We start from the raw sequence: 22,441 nt of genomic DNA, 5'->3' as shown, positions 1-22,441 counted from the left end.
AGATGCGATACTCACATCATGCGGGGTTTGTACAATTGCAGACACTGAGGAGCAGAGAATGTTCCAAGGTCAGGCTGTAGGGAAGAGGCTACAACATGGGAGGTATTATCCTGAAAAAAGCAATGCACAGGGAGCCCTCTTCCAGCACTTAAAGGCTTGCCACGTAGAAGAATATGCTTGTTCTGTGTAATTTAAGAACACACAAGCAGAACCAATGGGTGCAAATTATGTGGAGGCTGTTTTTCCTATATGACCCCCATATTTTAACCACAAAGACAACAAACATTGGTAGTGCTTCTTCAAGAGGTTGTGTGATCGCTGACCCTGGAGGTGTTGAGGCAGAGCCTAATTAACAAATTTCTCAGGGATGCCATAGCACAGATTTCTCCAATTGGAGGGAGACTATGATTCCATGTCTATGAGATGGAGTTTCACTCTGTCACCAAGGCTGGAGTACAGTGGTGAGATCTTGGCCCACTGCAACCTCTGCCTCCCAGGTTCAAGTGATTCTCCTGCCTCAGCCTCCTGAGTAGCTGGGCCTATGGGTGCATGCCACCATGTCTGGCTAATTTTTGTATTTTTAGTAGACACGAGGTTTCACCATGTTGGCCAGGCTGGTCTTGAACTCCTGACCTCAAGTGATCTGCCTGCCTTGGCCTCCCAAAGTGTTGGGATACACGCATGAGCCACTATGCCCGGCCTAAAGTCCTTTCAATTTTAAGATATTTTTTGCCCAAGGAGCTTCTCTGACACTATTGTTTTCAACATGCCCTTAGCCCACAGCCTAGAGAGTCTGGTCTTCTTAATTATCCTTTCAAGTGTTTATGACTTAGTTCCTCAGCTAGACTGTAAAACTACTTAACAACAGGGACTGTGTGTATTGAATGTCTTTGTCACACAGCAGTGTAAATGCTGGGTAAACACTCATTGGTTGCCTGACATAGTAACTCATGCTTTAATTCTTCCCATAGAAGGGTGAGAGATTGGGAGAGTGGAAGAAGAATGATTACTGGCCTCGGAAAGCAGAAATCTGGTCCCATTTCTGCCCATCTTTTCTCATTTCTCATCCTGTACGTATCTGAGTCTTAGACCCACCTATCCCACTTCCTCAAGAAGTCCTTGGTGGAACTTTGCAAATGACCAAAGAGGAAGAATTACAATAAGGTTGTTAGTTTCCAGAGAACATTATACCTAAGCTTTTCCACCTTTGTGATGGATGGATAGATGGATGGATGGATGGATGGATGGATGGATGGATGGACAGAAGGACAGAAGGGTGGATGGATGGATGAATGATGGATGGATGGAAGAATGGACAGATGGGCAGATAGATGAACAGATGGGTGGCTGGGTCGGTAGATGGATGGATGAATTGAGTCAAGTAATGTCAATTAGAGACCTGAGTGTTCTTTCCTGTGTGCTCTTTCCTGTGTGTCATATTTCCTATGGCACATGATGGCTGCTCAGTCTCAGGGTGAATCTGAGGTCAGTATCTTTGCAGTTGGGTTTCCTTAGATGTTCTATCCCATCAAGATGGTACCAACTAATTAAACTCACTGAAAAGCAGAGATTCCCTTCTCATCTTTCCAAACAGAGCCACACTCACAGTGCTATCAGCCCCTTCTCTTACTCTGGCTGTCTGGCCACAGCCTGGATTCAGGCATCAGAGTTCATTCTGTCCTTGGGTTTTCCAGACATACTCTCTTGCATTCACCAGCTCTTCAAGCCTGGGATGGAGCCTCACGGGGCACCAAAGATGTCTGACCCCCAGCACTGTTTATCTGGCTGCAAACCCACTAATAACATAGTCAATGACAGTAGGTACAGAGCAGGGGCCCCATACCTTGTTTCTGCCAAGGCTTTATGGATGACTCTCTCCCCCTTCAACAAATGCTCATTAATATTCCCACCATCTTATTATTCATACTGTATCAAAGACGTTGTGAAATCCCCAGGCTCTTCTTCCTTCATGTCCTGCAGCCAATTATAGAGATTGGTGCAGGCCTGACCCACCCTTACCAGAGAATATAAACACAGTGCAATGCACTGGAGAAATCAGTTGGAGTCTCCAGGGATAAGGGTTCCAGGCACCCAGGATCTGCAGGTCAGTGATGGACAGGCAGTATTCTCTCTCTCTTTTGCTTTCTTTTCTGCTCTCTCCTGTCAATATCTCTGATAGGCCCTCTATCCCTTCACTCCTCCTGGCAAGCTGTCTAGGTAACAAGATATTCCCCTCATAGAACATGGTGGGACATCAAAAACATTTAGGAGCACATAAAGGGATTTGAGGAAAAGGAATAGGTTCAGCCAAATCAAGATTTTTTAACTACTTAGAACTATTGACTTTAGAAAGTAATCTCAAAAGAAATCATCTGGGCCAGTGGTATTCAAACTGTGTTTGGTGGAAGCTTAAGAGTTGTTTTTTTTTTTTTTTTTTTTAATTTTTATTTATTGATTGATTTTTTGCTCCTTTGGAGCTCCTCAGTGTCTTCTTTGTAGGCAAGAGAAATACTAGCAGGTCTCCACTGCTTCCTGTGTCAGCAAAGCAGGTGCCCTTTATCCTTTATACAATCATTAGAATTCTGCATAAAATTGTATTGTGAAACTTAAAACAGTTTTGAAAGATAGCTTATTCAATCTTTCCATCCAATGATAATAAGTTGAAGGCCCAGGGATAAAAGGTGGCAAGATAAATTGGTAGCAGAGCTAGGTCTAGGACTCAGCCTTTCCAGTCAAAGTCTGCTGTGTGTGTGTTTCTATGTCCTGGCCATAAGGACCAGGGTATTTCAATTAGGGTGGTTGGAGAGAGCTTCAAGTGAGCTGTAAGCCATGCTTCATGACTTCAAGATCTTATTAACTTTTATAAGGGAAACAAATGTCTTTATGTACAACAATAAATAATACAGTAAAATTTAATAGGAGCTCAGAGTAGAGTTACAATAGTAAAGGAAAGATTCATTAAACTCTGACTCATGGAATTATAAATAGTTTGGCCTAGAAAGAACCTTCAAAACCACCTAATCTAATCCCATGAATTTGGCCTAGAAAGAACCTTCATAACCACATAATCTAATCCCATTAATTTATAGATGCTGAAACTGAGGGTTGGAGGTTAAAAGACATAACCCTGTATGTCTAAGCTGTAACTCTGCACTGGTAATTAATTTGATAGAACTAGTTACTGAACCCATCTATATTGATACCATCTCCAGTGATCTTAATATCAAAAGATCTGAATGGATGACAATGAGAGGGGGTGACTTTTGAGGCAGGGAGAACAATGGGACGCCTGTGAGTATCTCCACTGAGAAGATAAGAAAGGAATTATGTTGCCAGGAGGCATGGTTTGGTGTCCGTGGAGAAGTGAGATGCTATCACACAAGAAAATCAGAGTCAAATGGTAGCAAAATAGTCAATCACTGTAGATTCTAGAGCTGGGCAGGGATGTGGTGAAAAAAGCCTTTAGAATGTGGGTCCAGATTCCTCACATGGGTTGGAATGAATGAAAGGTAGAAAAACCAGGAATACAAGTACAGTAGTAATGGCGATTAAGAACACAAAGTTGTATTTTAAAGAAAGAACCTATAGGGACTTGATAAGTTAGACATTGAGTCAGGAGAAGTGGGAGATATTGTCAATGAGTCTCAGGTTTTGAATATCACTGGTGAGAGGAATATTATGACAATGAGACAAATGAAATTGGGAGGAATGTGTGGGCTGGGAGAAGATAATTAACTTAATCTTAAATATATGTGTTTGGATGTCAGCAGGATGTCCAAAGTGAGCTGTCCTGTAGGCTGCAGGAGGTAAAGTGGGATGTGCAGTCTACATTTGGGAAGCATTAGCCCAAGATGATCATTGCAGCTGTAGAAGTCAATGAATTGCAGCTTCATATGATATGAAATAGAAGTGCTTAGGACCTTGTTAGCCTTAGGGGTGGTCCCAGAAGGAGGTGAAATCTACAATGGGAGAAAGAGGTGTGAAGGGAGTCATTCAATGTCAAGGGTTCCAAGGAGGCAATGACCAAATATCAAAGGAATCAAAAGAATCTTTGGATCTAGCTCCACAGAAGTTAATATTGGTCTTGGAGAGAACATCCCACATAGATACTATGCAAGAGAATGAGGGGAGGATAGGACAGTGTGCTTTGCAAAAGAACATGGGGAAAGCCCAAGTTTAGTTGGTAGGGGTACTTGAGCCAGGACAGGTGAATTGAGGAGGTCTGAGAGCCAGATGCCATGTCCAGGGAGAAATGAGAGGAAGAAAAGAGGGATACAGACTGAAGTTCAGTGAAAAGTCATTTGAGGACAATAGGGAGGGGAAGCTTTGGGGATGAGGCATGTGGCACATTGGGAAGGACTTGGCACACAGCAGAGGCTCAGCACCAAGACCCAAGCTCTCTAATGGACCAGACACTAGCTTCCTACTCCTACTCACTTCATCACAATCTATCAGAACCCAGGCAGAGGGAGCTGAATAGGGGAGCCTTTGGGAGAGACACTGTACATTTTGACTGTGCCAGAATGGGAGGTTTCTAGGGCCCATGGGATCCAGCTGGACTGGACCAGCACTGAATTTCTTCCAACTCTTTGAGCTGACACTGACCCAGAGTGGGAGTCATCAACTTGCTGTCCAGCTTCACCCAGGGCCCTCCACTTAGTCTGCCCCACCTAGATCTGGGCACAGCTACCACACTGCCCACTGTCCTACTGCCACAACCAAAGAAGCCCCAGTGGTTTGGCCAAGGGAAGCCCATCACCAAGTGGGCTTACACTGAGACCATGACGCTGTTGAGTTGTCTGTATTAGGGGACTGTCTGGTCCTTTAGGACTCAAAGTGCTGGCCAGGAGGAACCAGCAGCATTTGACATCACCTGGTTGCATATTTGAAATGTACAGTCTCAGGTCCCAAACCAGGTCTGAAAAATCAGAATCTGTATTTTAACAAGAAAGGCTGCAGGTGGTTTATATATGTATTAATGAGTGTGAAGAATGAAAGTACACCAGTTCCCAAGCAGCCTGGCTGATTGCTGGAATCACTCCGAGTCCTACTGAATTAGAACCTTCAACCCAGGAAATAGTAATTATACAGAGTCCCCCAGGTGATGCAGATGGGCAGGTACATTTAGGAGCAAATGACTTTAACTGAACACTTCATTAAAAAAATGTTGAAACTTACTTGATGCTACAAAGGAAATTTATGTTCATTACAGGAAAATTGTTGATATGTTCAAAAAATTACTCATGAAGCCATAGGTAAGTGGTGCAACAACACGAGTAACGTTTCTATGTATGTGTCTCTCTCTATGTGTGGATTTAAATAGAATTATAATGTATACTTGATTTATAATCTGCATTTTTCACCTAATATATTTTGAAAAATGTTATGTGATAAAACAGGCTTCTACAATTTCTTTAACAGACACATACATCCTTATTTATTGAAGTTTACCATAATTTCTTAGCCAATTATCTATTACTGAAAATTTAGATTTTTTCAACTTCTCACTACTGTAAAAAATTATGCAGTGAACATTTTTGTAAGTAAACATTTGGGCAATCCATTATTTTCCCTAAGAGTAAGGGAAACACATGCAATCACAAAGTAAGACTTTGATTCACAGTGCCAACATCCCTCCAGAATTTGCAATTGTCAGTCCCTATTATCCTTCACTCTAAGTCTCAAAGTCATACCCCAAGGCCTGGGGACAGAAAATGACTTGTCCAAAGTGACAGTGGCAGACCCAGTACTAAAAGCCACCTTGGCTATAGTCCTGTTTCTGGAACTTGAGTGCTGAGGTGGTTGGAAGCCGTGCCCTCAGCACCCACCTGTTCCTCCTCACCTGCCCCCGCAAGGTCCCCCAGCATCACTCTATTCCTCCCTGATCCCTATTACTTTCTTCCACCTGCCTTCTTCCTTTCACTTCTCTCATTTTCTGCTTTCTTATATTTTTTCTTCTCTATTCCCTTCTTATTTGGTGAGAATCAGATCTACTCGGTAAACCTCAGCCCTAGTCATACTTGCATTACTTTCCTGAGCTAATTTCCAGCTTCTGATTAGCTCTGGGTATTCCATGCTAAATTCTGGACTGGCCTTTCCAATGGATGATCACTTTAGGGAAGAGCTCTAGGACAGGATAACCCATCGGGAAGGAGCAGAGTCATGTGAAGCTGTGTGGCCTGGCATTTATACAGCGCCACTATCTTCACTTTAGATTGTTCGCCCTCAAAAACACAAGTGCCATTTTCCATCTGGAACAGAATGGGGGAGTTTGGACGGGCTGTTTTCAGCAGTCTTCGCCAAGCATTTCTAGTCGCTAGGAATGATGCTTTCCAACTCTCTGCGGGGACTCCACCAGCCTCACTGCCGCTGGAGACTCCTTCTAGTTGTGCTCTCTTCTTTCACTCTGGGCTGTAGTTATCTAACCCTTGACTAGTTGGGGCAGGGGTGTGTTGCCCTGTTGGCCCAAAGGGTAGTGGGACTGGGTTTGAGCTGGGCTTATCCTCCAACTGTGAGGGAGGCTACAGCACACTCCACCCCACTCTCAGGGCTGGGAAGTGTTGTGGCTCAGCTATTTGGGGAATCTGTTTTCCGGTTTCTCAGAATCAGCGCAAGCACACACGTTCCAGGCTCACACCCCTGGTGGCTGGACTTGCTCCCGGATAGCCTCAGTCAGGAAGAAGCAGAGCTGCCTGGAGCCTGCTGGGTTGGTGGAAGCCTTGGTGGATTCTGGCAGGCCAATTATAGGTGAATGACCTGGGGTACCTGTGCAGCCTGTGGCTGAGTGGTTCTGAGCCCCAGCATGTCTGCCTCTGGCTTCACCCAGCCTCCTTTTGTAACCGCCCTTCTCTCCTCCCCATCAGCGAGAACCAGACACCACTGACTGCAGGAATGTGTTCTCTCCCCATGGCGAGATACTACATGTAAGTTGTCCTGGCATGTCCCTGCTTTCCCAACCAGGAGGTCTGGGGATAACTTGGGAAGAGGAAAGGAATGCTGAGTCAGAGGATGAGGCTCCTTCTCACCTTAGAAATTGCAAGTGCCCCATAATTAAGCTTCATCATCACCACAGTAGCAACAGCTCTTTCCTGAATGTTGGCAAGATGCCAGCCAATCTACTGCCTCATCTCTGTCCCAAAAAGTCTATAAGGGAGTGTTATTAACCCCATTTTACAGATCTGGAAGCTGAGGCTTAAAGAGGGTAAATAACTTCCCCCATGTCACACAGCTACCAAAAAGCAGAGCCAGGAATCAGACTTCATGTCCTCTGTGCCGCTCCATCCGCCTTTCTGAAATCTCAGAAACAGTTCTGAATCTCAATGACAGCATCTTGATGGTGGTCCCTGTGGCCTTTACTCTCAGTTTGGGCTTCTAACACTTACTTACATTTCATCTCATTTGAGATTTGCATCCTTCCTTATATTTTACTACTTTGTTGTCTGTGATTTTGTCATAAGCTCCTTTGAGGAAGGAGGTGAGGCATAAGAAAAACAAAGTAGGACTCTGGGATGCATTTTCTCTGCTCCTCCCATGGACCCTGTAATGTCCAGGGTTGTATCCTGGACAAGGTGGGTGGGGAGCAGTCCTGGTCTCAAGGAGATGACAGCCTGGCTGCGAAGCAAGACACATACATAGGAAGCACACAAATGACAAAACAGATGTCAGCACTTCAGGACAACTAACCTGGGTTCTGGTCTCCAAACAGAATGCTGCTGGCATGTGAGTTGTCACATCTGGGTTGTCAAGGTGGGAGGGGAAATGCCAGTTAGCAAGCCCAGGATCTTTTTGGAAGTTTATTTTTATTGTGCAAGTGAACCTGCTTTAAACACGTACAGTCATTAGCTAAGAGTATTATCATGAGCTGCTATTGAGATAGAAAAATCTCCTGAAGGTGGTGGAATTGGTCCAGAGGTTCCGCCCTAAAAGGTTAATGAGAGCTCTCCAGCCCTGACAGCGGCTGACAGGCATCTTTGAAATCAGCCAGGTGACTGAGTTATAACCTGCATGACTTTAAAGTCTTTAAAATATCTGAAAAGCAACTCACACTTCAGTATACACTCAATTAATCCCTGTACTAAAGAGAATAAACATTTATAAACAATTAGGGAAGGCCCAAAAAATTTAAGATAAGGTTCACCATATCCTAAAGTCATCTGAGCCTCACTAAGAAGTTTCTCAGGAAGCCAGAAACATTTTCTCTACCCCTCTGTCAGAGGGCATTGGCTCTCCATTCTCCTCTGAAGGCCTCCCCAAGCCATGACAAGGCAGGAAGCACAGCCTCTGAAAAGCACGAACACAGGAGACCTTCCTTGCTTTAAAGCTGGCCTGGCCTTTACCTGCTCTTGGGAGTGATCATTCCCCTCTTACCACCTGTGAAGGAGAGAAAATCCTCCAAATGCTCAAGTTGGTGATTCAGAGCAGGGAGGTGGCAGGGCTTGGGTGCCAGTGGTGCATAAAGGGAGTGGGCCATCAGCACTGTCATACTGTTTCAGAATTAAATATGCAGACCAGAAGGCTCTATACACGAGAGATGGCCAGCTCCTAGTGGGAGATCCTGTTGCAGACAACTGCTGTGCAGGTGAGTGAGCTTCTGGGGCCTCCACCCCATGCTCCATCTGTCATAGGCCCTCCTTTCTCTTCTTCCCTTTCCTCTCCAGCAGAGGGTCAGCAGCTAGCTACCCCCAGTGACAGTGAGAAGGGCCAGAGAGCAGCTGTGGCCTCTCATAGTTAGGGGGCATGACTCCTGCAGATGTCCTGGCTCACCCTCCAGTCTGCATGCAGGGCCAGGCCAGGTGTGCCCATGCTCAGTTCCTTCCTGCCTGAGCCTTTACCTGCAAAGAGCCTGCAACTTGGGGCTCCCTTGTCCCTTGACTCTTCTCTCTCTTCCCTCCTAGAGAAGATCTGCATACTTCCTAACAGAGGCCTGGACCGCACCAAGGTCCCCATCTTCCTGGGGATCCAGGGAGGGAGCCGCTGCCTGGCGTGTGTGGAGACAGGAGAGGGGCCTTCCCTACAGCTGGAGGTGAGAAGCCTTTCCCCATTCTAGGGGACTCTGCAGACCTGGCCTGGCCACAGGGATGCTCTGGCATCTTTGTGCCTATCTGTGGATTCCCAGCCAGGTCCACATGTCCTCCTCCCTCAGGTTTCCACCATCTCTCTCTGCACCTAGCACCAAGAGTCTTGCCCTCTAGAATCTGCAGAAGGCAGTCCCTTGGGTAAAACCCAGCCCTGTCAGGTCCTTCTTTGGCCAAGCCCCAGAAGCCTCCAGGGCTAGCACCTCCATCAGCACCCTCATTCTGCAGCCATCCACCTTGCCCCCACAGGATGTGAACATTGAGGAACTGTACAAAGGTGGTGAAGAGGCCACACGCTTCACCTTCTTCCAGAGCAGCTCAGGCTCTGCCTTCAGGCTCGAGGCTGCTGCCTGGCCTGGCTGGTTCCTGTGTGGCCCGGCAGAGCCCCAGCAGCCAGTACAGCTCACGAAGGAGAGTGAGCCCTCGGCCCGTACTGAGTTCCACTTTGAACAGAGCCGGTAGGGAGACAGGAGGCTGTATTTCAGCCTGGTGCCCACAAATCAAGCTCATTCTGCTCAGGGTCTATGGAAGGCAGAATAATGTCCCCCCAAATATGTCCACATCCTAATCCCAAGATCTGTGCATATGTTACCATACATGGCCAAAGGGGTTTTGCAAATGTGATTATGTTAAGGATCTTGAGATGAGGAGACAATCCTGGGTTATCCTGGTGGTCTCAGTATAATCGCAAGGGTCCTTGTGAGATGGAGTCAGGAAGGGAGAGTCAGAGAGAGACTGGAAGATACCGTGCTCCTAATTTTGAAGATGGAGTCAGGGGCTTTGAGCCAACAAATGCAGGGGTTTTTAGAACGTGGACAAGCCAAGGGAAAGGGTTCTCCTTTATAGGCTCCAGAAGTAACACAGCTCTGCTGACACCCGGATTTCAGCTCAGCAACACCCATTTCAGACTTCTGACCTCCACAACTCTAAAATAATAAACTTGTGTTATTGTAAACCACTAAGTTTGTGGTAATTTGTTATAGTAGCCATAGAAAACTACTACAGAGGCCGGGCGCGGTGGCTCAAGCCTGTAATCCCAGCACTTTGGGAGGCTGAGACGGGCGGATCACGAGGTCAGGAGATCGAAACCATCCTGGCTAACACGGTGAAACCCCGTCTCTACTAAAAAAAAAATACAAAAAACTAGCCGGGCGAGGTGGCGGCGCCTGTAGTCCCAGCTACTCGGGAGGCTGAGGCAGGAGAATGGCGTGAACCCAGGAGGCGGAGCTTGCAGTGAGCTGAGATCTGGCCACTGCACTCCAGCCTGGGTGACAGAGCAAGACTCCGTCTCAAAAAAAAAAAAAAAAACTACTACAGAGCCTCATTCGACCCTGTGTCCAGTGTTTGATGCAAGAGACTTGGTGAGTTCTGAGAAGGCTACCTGCAGCTTCTTCTCCAGTCTGTCTGCTATGGAGCCTCTAGAAACAACCAAGAAGCCCCAGGCAGAACTCAGTGTCCTCTGCGCAGGGACAAAGCCTTGGGCTGCTTACAATTTAAATTCTAGCTCAAGTCTTGTGATTTTCTACTAGATACTTCACAGTGAATCTATAATTCCGTTGTTGACTGTTGGTACTGTCCGCTATCTGCCAGTTGCTTTGAGTGTGCAAAGCAAGGAGTAGCAAGGACCAGGCAATGTGTGTGTCCTGGATATGTTGAGCTGAAGGTTACAGTGGAGTCCCTAAATTGAGGTGACTTGATATAGTTGGGAGTACAGGGCTGGAATTTAGCTGAGAGTTTGCAATTGGAATTCATATCATCCTCAGAGCTTAAACACTTCTCTATTTCATGGAGAATATTTGGTTGGGCTCAAGCTAGAGCAGAAAGTCTGTGGTATCAGGACTCAGAGAAGGCATGGGCTGCTGGCGCTCTCCCTCTGGTGTATTCATTCACCTAGCATGTTCTGAGTTCCGATCACAGGACAGCAATTTTAAGAACCATCTGTCGTCATCCTCAGAATGACTCTTCAAGGCAAGCATTTTCACCTGCATTTGACAGATGAGGAAACTGGACTAAGAGAAGTGAAATAACTTGCTGAAGGTCATATGGACAACCCGTGTTGGAACTCAAGATAAAACTTGGTACAGCTGACCTCACTGTCATTTTGCAAATTTTTATTCCACTTAAGGAGCTCAGGATAGAATAGTGAATAGAACCAAACTTCCTTGTAACTGATAATTGAATGGGAGAAATGCTAAACAAGCAAATAAACAAACAAAAAAACAGAAAGGGCACTTTTCACGATCAGAAGGTGAGGGCAGCAGGTATTCAATGGAAATATTAGATGGGGGGTCAGGAAAGGTTTGTTTGTTTGTTTACTTTTTTGAAGAGGTAACCTTTGCACTGAGGCTACAGACAGGAAGGAACTGTGACTAGAAATAATCAAGGCAAAGGAGTAGCAAATATGTTGGTCCTGAGACAGAAAGGAGCTAGTGTGTTCAAGTAACAGTAGAAGGCTGGGATGGGAGCTGGAGCCTGGAGAGCAAGGGAGGAGTTTAGGGGGTGAGCAAGACCAGCAGGATTGGGTCATGTGTGACCTTGAAGGCAAAGTAGAGGCTTCCAAGCATTAAGTGCGAAGGGAGCTACACGACAGGCTCTGATATGTTTTGGTTCTTTCTCTGAGCTGCCTCTCCATAGCCTGTGTGTGCTCTGGGAACTTCATCAGCTGGCTAGCCCACTGTAACTCTGTGTTTACATGGTGGGACTCTGTGTTTTTTCAGCACATGTTCTGTTCAATTTTGTGGCAGCCATGGCCAGAACAGCTGTTGGTAAATGCAGAAGAGGCTGAGTAAATGCAAGAATCTTAAACAAGTTAATGGATAATCATTCTTCTTCCCCTTCCCTTCCCTCCCCTTCCTCCTCTTCCTCCTCTTCTTCTTCTTCCTTCTTCTTCTTCTTCCTCTTCTTCTTTTTCTTCTTCTTCTTCTTTTCTTCTTCTTCTTCTTCTTCTTCTTCTTCTTCTTCTTCTTCTTCTTCTTCTTCTTCCTCTTCTTTTCTTCTTCTTCTTCCTCTTCTTCTTCTCCTTCTTCTTCCTCTTTTCCTCCTCCTCCTCCTTCTTATTCTTGTTCCTTCTCTTTCTCCTCTTTCTCCTTCTTCTTCTTCTCCTTCTCCTTCTTCTTCCTTCTTCTTCTCCTTCTCCTTCTTCTTCTTCTTCTTCCTCCTCTTCTTCTTTTCTTCTTCTCCTCCTCCTCCTCCTCCTCCTTCTCTCCTCCTCCTCTCCTCCTTCTTCTTCTCTTCTTCTCTTCTCTTCTTCTCCTCCTCCTCCTCCTCCTCCTCCTCTTCTTCTTCTTCTTCTTCTTCTTTCTTCTCTTCTTCTTCTTCTCTTCTCTTCTTCTTCCTCCTCCTCCTCCTCTTCCTCCTCCTCCTCCTCCTTCTTCTTCTCTTCTTCTTCTTCTTCTTCTTCTTCTTCTTCTTCTTCTCTTCTTCTTCTTCTTCTTCCTCTCCTCCTCCTCTTCTCTTCCTCCTCCTCCTCCTTCTCCTTTTTCTTCTTCTCCTCCTTCTCAGGACAGTGTCTTGCTCTATCACCCAGGCTAAAGTACAATGGTGCAATCATGGCTCACTGCAGCCTTGACCTCCGGGGCTCAAGCCATTCTCTGCCTCAGCCTCTTGAGTAGCTGGGATCACAGGCATGCGCCACGATGCCCAGCTAAGTTTTTAAAAATTTTTTGTAGAGACAGGCTCTCATCATGTTGCCCAGGCTGGTCTTGAACTCCTGGGCTCAGGTGATCTTCCCACCTCAGCCTCCCAAAGTGTTGGGATTACAGGTGTGAGCCACCACATCTGGCCAATCACTTGGTTCTTCTTGGGCATTCATGATACCGTGTGAGAAGAGCTATGGTACCAGGTAGAGAGACATTATTGTAGCCTAGAGGTGGAGCTGGCAGGGAGGGCTGGGCAGGGCTTCCCAGAAGAAAGAGCATTTAATCTGGGCCTCAAAGAAAAAGCAGGTGTTTTCCAGGCAGAGAACACGGGGATGGGCATCTCAGGCAAAAAAGCCACTCAGGAAGGTGTGATGATGGAGAAGAGCTCCTAGCATATCTGAGGTGAGTCATTAATGTGGCTGGGACCCAGGGCTTGGACTGAGGAGTTGCTTCAAATTCAGATGAGAAGATGGGTGGCTCCTGATTGCTAATTCCTTGTGAAATAGATTTTTTCAGGGAGGCTCCAAGGAATCATCCAGGTATTTCAGGCAGGACCCAAATTTTTATTCTGGGTCCCCCAGATCAACATTGGGCCAACACAGATGCTACTGGGTCCTCAGCTCTTCTCAGCCACCCCCTCCCTCCCCTTCTCCCTCCCTGATTTCTGTTCAGCACAGCACCATGCTGTGGTTTCACAGTCAGCCTGACCCCTGGTTCATCTTCCCTGACCAGTTCATCTCCTTCATGCATGTGTTGAAAGACAAACTTTGGCATACTAAAATTTTAAGGAGTTTATTTGAGCAGAGAATGATTCATGAATCACAATGTGCCAAGTTGCAAGCAACTCAGGGCTCCATTCAGGGGGCACCAGAAAAACTTTTATAAGTTGTTCAGGAAGCAACAGAAAGAAAAAAATTAATTGGTTAAGTGGAAAGTCTCTAGTTACAGGAGAGTTGGCAGTTCCTGATTGGCTAAGCTTAAGTTTCATTTTCTTAGTCAATGACCATTCACTCTGGGTTGGGTTTTAGTTTACTTAGGCAGGAACCCAACATGCTGGAGTCATCTCAGCCTAATACCTTCCCAATTAATTATTTTAACACATGGTAACTCATTTCTGCTGGCCCTTCCCTTGTGAACTGTGCCCACGGGCCACCCAGGCAAATGCAGGCCTCCTCCTATTTACTAGTGGTACTGTCCCCAAGTTGAATCATGTTCTTATATAATTTAAAAAAAAACATTTCAGCATGTAAAATATGCCAATTCTGTATCAGTACACAGAAGAGGAAGAGGACATAAAGACTTAGAAGACACGTCTCTATGACTGAAGGACACATAGTGCAGATGGGAAGATCAGACTTTGTGAATAAAAACTCATATTTATTGACTGCAAGACACTCCAAATAGCACTTAGAATCAAATTCTGCAGGACTCTGGTAGAAATAGTGATGGGACTTTCTGGCACTAGGGATTTAAAAGTAAGGAATGGAGGCAACTTCTGACAGGTGCAGTTCAGAGATGCCAAGAGTTGTCTTCTCTCACTCCCCAAGGCTTGTCCCTTAAATTCCTTCTCTTCCCTAGAAATCACAGCAAAGTCTTCACTCCAAAATCTAACCAGGCTAGAGGGTTATTATTATGTGAATTCTAGAGAGAGGTACACTTTAGGTCTTATCCACTATTTACATCTAAGAATGAACTGGTAGGTCCAGAGAGAGAGTAAACAGACAATTAGAACACAGTGTGGCCAGCTTTCGGTCAGGCAGCACCAGGGAGCAGGGTGGGTGGGGAGGGAGAATGTGTATGCCTGTATGTGCATGATGTGTCCATGTATGTGCATGTGTGTGCTGTGTGTGCATACGTGTTTACAAGAGACTCCAGATGTAGGCAGCAGTTGATTCATAGAGGGCCTAGTCTTTGTTCCAAGAAGCTATGGAAAAACTTCACACAAGAGGGCGATGAATCCAGGGTCTCCTATAACCTGTATGTCCTGAGTCATTTCACCAGGATTCAAAATCTAGTCACTCTTCCCTTTGGCCCAAATTTTCATCTCGCAATCCTAGGCCCTCATCTTGCATCACAATAGCCCTTACAAATACGTGCTCAAAATGTTGTACAGAAAACTCCGCAGGACACACAATGCATGTCAGTTTTAGGGAAATCTAAACTCAGATTTAGTGAAGAAAAATGAAGACAACTTTAATGGATACTAACTTTACCTTGATATCATTCTCTAAAATATACAACTATTTCATAAATGAACTTGACAGAAACGAGTATAATGAACATAAACAATAAAGTTAACATCTTGGACTGAAGCATTGGCATTCGGGTTACCTGACTTATTTCTACTTGGATTTTACATTTGCATAACTAAAAGGGTTCACCAGAATTCTACCAAAACTGAGTCTATCTATCCGCAAGCAGATTCCAATCTCCGCCCTCAAAGGCACAGACTCCAAGCTGTCTAGAGACGTGATCCCTGCGCCCATTTCTGAGCCTGGGAGCCTGCAGTGTGACCTTTGGGCTAAAGATGGCGACAGAGATCAATGTTGGCACTGCCTTTTTGGGGCTAGGTTCTGAATGAGCTCTAACATTTAATTCTTCAAGTACTTGGCAGCCACTCTGTGTCAGCCCTTGTGCCTCAAATCGCCCCCTCACTTACAGTAGATGTATGCTTCCACCCAATGCGTGAGAGTAGAACTGGATCCTGTGAAGACTTCAGGAAGTCTGGGTGCCCATTCTTTTGGGTAAAAATTTTGTTAGCTCCCCCTTGTCACGAGGGACACAGCCCCTGCTCTCTAGGAGTTGAGAGCTTAGGAAGGAAGGCAGATATTAGACACATACTCACTTTGACATTTTTCCCACCTGTGTGAAGGAGCACCACACGAATTCTTGATCCCTTCTCCCCGTGACGGAGACATTGCTGTAAATCTGTCTCCTGTACGCTCATCCCCTCCAACTCCCTTGGAAGTCCTTGCCCAAGCTCTGGTCACAGAATTGGGTGACAAAGGATGCTGGGAGCCTTGAGTTCTAGCAGAAGCTTTTCCACACTGGAATATTTCTCATAGACATTTTCAGAAGGTTCATAGTCATAGGACCCATGACCAAAAAATAGCACTGGGTATGTAAGTTTGTCTGAATAAAGGACAGCAGACTTAAGTATCAGCTAGTTGTGCATTTTGTAGACTGGTTCCAGTGCACACATTCCAATGAGTGCTCATAAGCTTATGTAAGAAAATGTGTTAGTTTTGATACCCTCTTCCACATGCCTCTCCCTGTTCACACCCTCTGCTTCAGACACTGGTCTCCTCACAGTTCTCCAAAGACACACTCCAGGCACGATGCTACTCCAGAGCTTCAGCAGTAGCTTTGTGTTTTGAACATTTGTTCCCCAATTACCTGCCTGGCTTGTTTCCTCAGTGAAGCCTACACTGGTTACCCTAATTAAAACTGCAATATGCACCCCAATATGCACCCCCTCGAATCTCAGCACCCTTAGATTACCTATGGTACTATCACATTCTAATACACTCTATAATTTACTTTTTATTTACAGTACTTTTTTTCCTTCATCCTCCACCAGGGTGCAAGATCCACAGGGCAGAGGATTTTCTTTTTGCCTTGTTTATGTATTACCAGCATGCACAAGCATTTATGATGTGTTGGGCACTCAGCAACTTTTGCTGAATGAAGAAAAGAACCCAAATAGGATCCCCAAAAGGGTCCTACTTAGAGGTCACACTCTGTGGAGAATAGCACCAGGATCCCTATCCAGATTTATCAGGAAAGACTGTGGTAGCAGATGGGAGTAGTGGGAAAAGGGTCTGGTCCCTAGAAGGAGGGCTGGTGAGGGGTGGACAGAATCTCAGGGATCCCAGTCAATGTCTGAAGCACTTTGTGAGGTGTCTCAGTTATCTATTGCTGAGTAACAAACCAACCCACAATGTAGCGATTTAAGACATCAATGATTTATTACTCCTTCTGATTCTGTGAGTTGACTAGGTGGTTCCTCTGCTGATCTTCCCAGGGCTCTGCTGCATTCAGCTGGAGGCTCAGCTCAGCTGGAAAGTCCAAGATAGTCTCTCCCATGTCTGGCTGTTGGTGCTGACTGTTGGTTGGGGGCCTTGGCTCTTCATGTGTCCCATCTTCCAGTAAACTGGAATGACTTTCTTACATGGCTATCTGAGTGCCGCTTCTCAAAAAGGGAAAGGTAGAAGCTGCAAATGCTCTTGAGGCGTAGGGTCCAAAACTCGTATTTGTCAGGAAGGACTGTGGCAGTGGGTGGGAGTAGTGGAGAAAGGGTCTAGTCCCCAGAAGGGGGACTGGTGAGGGTGGATGGGATACTGGAGCTCCCAGCCAGTGTCGGAAGCACTTTGTCATATCCTGCCTCGTGTTATTCACTCCTGCCGTAGCCTATTGGTCTAAGGAAGTACCAAGGCCAGCCCTGATTTATGGAGATGTGGATAGAGAAATGGATTCTTCCTCTCAAAGGGAAGATCTGCAAAGAATCTGTGCCCAAAGTCATTGTAAACAAATGGAAGAGGAGGGGGTAAAGCACAGGTTGACTGATTCTTGGATGTACACTCTTGACCATCATGCTATATGCTGCCTCCATGAGAAACTGACATGGCTGTATAGCTAGCAATTCATTCATTCATTCATTCATTCATTTTTTCATCAAATGTCACTGACCACCTGCAATGTTCAAGTGCAGAGCTGGACATGGGTCATACAGAATTGAATGGGGTCCAGGACTTGGTGCCCCTAAGGAAGATGAGAAAGCCAGCCTTACCCAAGCTCTCTCAAATCTTCTTCATCTTGCTCAGTGGTTTTAGTGCTAGCTAGGAGCCCAAGGGAAAGGGTCAGTCCTTGGAAGGACTTCCAGAGGAAGGTGAAGCCCAGCTGGAGTCCCAGTCTGTGGGAAGTAAACTGGGAGAAGCAAGGACAGGCTTAAGGCTTAGCTTCTGCACCAGGGGCTATGTGTAAGGTTTGACTTCCTAGCCTTCTCAGGTTTGCACACTGCTCCTCATTCTTTCATGCCCTCCCAAGCCCTGAATTCGATGTTGAGCAACAGTGAGAGCTTAATCAATGACTTTGAATGATTCGTATGCGAGCTGAGAGGAATATCAACAAATGTTTTATCAGATATTCCCAAGAGTAGCTTGACCCAAATCCAAGATTATCTTTATGGTCTGCCCCTTTACATCAACTCAGGATGTTGTTGACATTATATATTTGTATGCTTACTATGTTAAAAATGCACTGTCAGGAAACCAGAGGCTCTCAAATTATCTTAACCACTTATATCAGGATCAGCTGAAATGCTAGTTAAAAATGAAGATTTCTGGGCCTCTACCCCTTACTGGCTAATACAAAATTGGGGAGCTGAGCCTAGAAAGCTGAATTTCTAGGCAGCCTGTGGGTTATTCTTATGAAGAGTCTGAGGATCTCCAGCCTCTATGGAACGTCACTTCTTCCATGACCATTTCTGCCACTGATGCTGAATAGACAGAATCCCTCCTTACTACCACCACCGGTAACATGTGCTTGTCACATAATTTAAAAATAAAGCCCTCTGTTGAAAGTCGCAAGTCAGCCCCACAGAAGTTAGATCCCAATCAGGGAACATGACGCTCGGTACGTTTATGTTCCTATGACAAAAAAGGGAATAACTAAAACAGGAAGCTGAAAATCAAACTTTAACTTTCCTGTATGGAACTATGCGCCAAATTCTGACCCTCTCTGTTGCTCTCTGCTCGTGTGCGTTAGTCATAGGAGGTCATGGAAAATCATCCTCATTATGAGAGGCTGCTCATCAGTCATTACCTCCACACCCTGCCGGAGAGGCAAAGTAGGTGACGGAGCACGCAAATTCAGGGAAGTTTGGCTCAGAGAGTTCACATCCCCTCCTAACACAAGAGACAGAGACACCAAGGGTTTGAAATCCAGTAGGGGTGGGAGGTGGCTTGCCTAGGGCTGTCTAGTGTGGACTTAGGAATGTTTTTTGGGGGTGAGTGTTCAAGTTAGATGATGCCTCCTTCCCTGTTCTGGTGGTTGGGTCCTCTTCCATAAGGTATTGTCCTTTGGTACAGCTTTGTTGTACCATCTAGATGGTACCTTCTGGGCGTGGCCAATCACTTGACCAAAGGGATGGGAGCTTTTGCTCTGAAGAGATCCTGACAAGAGAATATAGGTGTGGCAGAGCCCATTCCTACTCCCCACACACCCTACTGGCAGTAGGTAGACATTTATCTCTTTATCAGTGTCCTTATGTGGCACCAGATGGTGAGCTCCTAAGGGATAGGGGCCTTGGTATTTTTATTTCTAGATAGAGTCTTGCTTCACAAAACAACAGAGATACAGTCTGAGAAATGTGTCATTAGGCGATTTTGTTGTGTGAATATCACAGAGTGTACTTACACAAACCTAGATGGTACAGCTTACTACACACCTAGATAATACGGTATAACGTCTTGCTCCTAGACTCGTACAGCATGTGACTGTACTGAATACTGTAGGCAATTGTAACATGATGGTAAGTATGTGTGTATTTAAACATATGCAAGCATAGAAAAATGTAGCAAAATATGATATTGTAATCTTATGGGACCACCGTTGTGTAGACAGTTCATCGTTGAGTGAAACTTCATTATGTAGTATATGATTGTTCTCATAAATGAACATGAAGTGATTGGGCCACCTTATATAGAAATGCAGGGTTTCCACTGTGTTACTCTAGAGGGCACCACTCACATGTTGATATCATAGAATTGAATCTTTACTGTAACAATATTATGACAGTTGGCTATAAAGTGCTTTGTACTAAAACAATAAAAGTCATCATTTCTAATAACTTTCCAGCTGATGGGAATAAAATCAGAATAGGCAGCCTGTTGCTAATTCACTCCAAGGAGCCACAAGTTGTTAAAGCAAAGAGCACAGCCAGATCAGGAAATCCATTAAGGCGAGCTACAAACCTGGTGTTGATTAGGAGGGCAATATGGAGTCACCATGGATTATTTCAAGCAGGAGAGTGACATGATCAGACTGACCTCCTGAAATAGTTGCTTCTGGTTGCCGACTGGAGCACGGATTATTGGCATGGCCACTCAAGTGGTTTCCTGCAAGAATTGTTAGACACTCATCATCTCTCAATTCTTGCAGGAGATTTAAGGCATCTTTGGGAGGTAGAGTTGATAGACTTTGGTGATTTATTGTAGGCACAGTGAGAGAGTCATTGTGAAGGTTTCTTGTTTTGGTGTCTGTTGGTAGATGTCTCTACTAATGTATGGCGATTCTATTGATGGATGGTGATTCTATTCACTGACATAAGCAATGCTGGAGAAGAAAGTGGTAGTTTGGGGGCAGAAAGTGTGGAAATGATAAGCTCTGCTTTTGCCTATGTTGAATTTTGAGATGTATATGAGCATCCAAGTAGAGGATTTCAGTGGGCAGTTACATGTGCAGACATGGACTGCAGGAGAGAAATTTGGAATGGAGATATAAATTTCAGAGTTTTCAGCACAAGATGAACTTATGAGGTGAATGAAATGAAGAGAGAGGTTAGTTTAAGAGAGGAGTGGCCCAGGAGAGAGAGATATTTGAGAGGCAGGCAGAAGATGAAAAGCCTTCAACGGAGGTTTAGAAGGAGAGGTCTGGGGAGGCAGAAAGAAAATCAGGAGAAGTGGAATCATGGAAGTCTATATAAGGGGACTTTAGGGCGAGAGCCAGCAGTGTCAAATACTAACAGTAGATCAAGTCTGGAAAAGTTTAAAAAGTGTCCATTGGATCTAGGAGCTAAAAACTCCAGAACGCTTTCAGGAGAGTGATTGAGCAAAATTGAAGATGAAGCGTCTTCAGGAATGAGTAGAAAGTGAGAACACAGCAACAGTAAGTAGGGAGAATTCTTTTTATAACGTTGGCTGTGAAGGGAGAAAGAGAAGGGTGTAGCTAGAGGGAGTCATGGGGCTAAGGGAAGAAACTGTCAAGATGTGGCAGGTTCAAACAAGTGTGAAAGCTGATAGGAAGGAGCCAGTGGAGAAGGACAGGTTGGAAAAAACAGGGCGAGGTTACAGTATGCGTACATGCATGAGCTCTCGAGCAAACCTGCCTGAATTCAAATTTTCACTCTGTTATTTCTCATCAGAGAAAACTGAATGAAATTGATGTACTCAAATTACTTTAAAAATTTTAAGTGTAGGAGAGTCATGCTATTGTTATTTTCTAATGAATCTGGGAGAAAAGAAAAATGTCAGTGACTGGCTGGGTGTGGTGGCTCACGCCTGTAATCCCAGCACTTTGGGAGGCTGAGGTGGGCCGGTCACCTGAGGTTAGGAGTTCGAGACCAGCCTGGCCATGCTGGTGAAACCCAGTCTCTATTAAAAATAAAAAGTTAACTGGGTGTGGTGGCATGCGCCTGTAGTCACAGCTACTAGGGAGGCAGAGGCAGGAGAATCGCTTGAACCCGTGAGGCGGAGGTTGCAGTGAGCTGAGATCATGCCACTGCACCCCAGCCTGGGTGACAGAGCAAGACACCATCTTAAAAAAAAAAAAAATGCCCGAGCACGGTGGCTCACGCCTGTAATCCCAGCACTTTGGGAGGCCGAGGTGGGCGGATCATCTGAGGTGGGGAGTTTGAGACCAGCCTGACCAACACGGAGAAACCCCGTCTGTACTAAAAATACAAAATTAGCTGGGCATGGTGGTGCATGCCTGTAATCCCAGCTACTCGGGAGGCTGAGGCAGGAGAATCGCTTGAGCTGGGGAGGTGGAGGTTGCAGTGAGCCGAGATCATGTCATTGCACTCCAACCTGGGCAACAAGAGCAAAACTCTGTCTCAAAAAAAAAAAAAAAAAAAAAAAATGTCAGTGACCTTCCTTAGAAGTAGCAATAAATCTTTTCAATATTTATACTATTAAAAATTTATATCATTAAAAATATGAAAATACTTTTTCAGTATTATTTCCATTTATCTATTTATCTATGTTTCATGTAGCTATTGCTGTGGAATAAACCACCCTTAAACTTAGTGGCTTAAAAATAGAAATCATTTATTCTGTGCTTGCTTCGGCAGCACATGTGCTAAAATTGGAACAATACAGAGAAGTTTAGCATGGCCCCTGTATAAGGATGGCATGCAGATTCATTAAGCACTCCATAAGAAATAACTTTTTTTTAAAAGAGAATATTTATTCTCCTTTGTGAATCTGTAATTGGGCAGGACTCACTAGGGACGTAGGGACATCTTGTGTTCACTCCACTCAACATCAGCTGAGAGGAGTCCAAGGGTGGGAACTGGACTGGTCAGATGACTGCCTTACTCACAGTCTGGTGATGCTGGATCTCTGCTGGGAACTCAGCAGGACTGTTGGCCAAACCACCTTTGCTTGGCTTCTTCATGACACCTGGGCTTCCCCACAATATGGTGACTGGGTTTCGAGAGTAAGGGCTAGGAGAGAGAGAGTCAGGCAGAAACTGTATAACTTTTGATGACCTAGCTTCAAAAGTCATTCAGCATAACTTTTGCTTTGTTCTATTCACTAATGTCAGTCTGCACTCAAAGGGAGGAAAATCATACTCCGCCTCTTAATGAGAAAAGTCTCAAAGAATTCATGGGCATGGTTTAAAATCAGAACAGTAACAAGTTGTCAATTAGGACAACAAATTACAGGTTTCATTTTCAGGGTTGTTTCTACAGTACGTTGAAACATTTTCTGAAACTTCAGTGTCTTA

General features: G+C 45.1%; 1 protein-coding gene and 1 pseudogene across 3 annotated transcripts; both read left to right on the top strand.

Annotated features, from left to right (window-relative positions):
- Positions 1–2,033: 2,033 nt before the first annotated feature.
- On the top strand, positions 2,034–10,032 carry IL1F10 (interleukin 1 family member 10). Of its 3 annotated transcripts, XM_033175423.1 has the most exons (6): positions 2,058–2,104; positions 5,213–5,255; positions 6,864–6,923; positions 8,493–8,578; positions 8,895–9,022; positions 9,324–10,032. In XM_033175423.1, the coding sequence occupies exons 3-6, from the start codon at positions 6,892–6,894 to the stop codon at positions 9,534–9,536; spliced, it is 459 nt and encodes a 152-aa protein (XP_033031314.1). In that variant the 5' UTR covers positions 2,058–2,104; positions 5,213–5,255; positions 6,864–6,891; the 3' UTR covers positions 9,537–10,032. The 3 variants fall into 3 exon arrangements, with proteins under 3 accessions (XP_033031313.1, XP_033031314.1, XP_033031315.1); XM_033175422.1 differs by lacking the exon at positions 5,213–5,255 and having other exon boundaries at positions 2,034–2,104; XM_033175424.1 differs by lacking the exons at positions 2,058–2,104; positions 5,213–5,255 and adding an exon at positions 6,615–6,747.
- An 11,734-nt stretch (positions 10,033–21,766) lies between these two features.
- Positions 21,767–21,885, top strand: LOC117063084 (annotated as a pseudogene).
- Positions 21,886–22,441: the final 556 nt, after the last annotated feature.

The sequence above is a fragment of the Trachypithecus francoisi genome, unplaced genomic scaffold (assembly GCF_009764315.1).
Source record: "Trachypithecus francoisi isolate TF-2019V2 unplaced genomic scaffold, Tfra_2.0 Lachesis_group17, whole genome shotgun sequence".
Classification (NCBI taxonomy): Eukaryota; Metazoa; Chordata; class Mammalia; order Primates; family Cercopithecidae; genus Trachypithecus; species Trachypithecus francoisi.
This window is presented reverse-complemented; position numbering and strand designations above follow the sequence as displayed.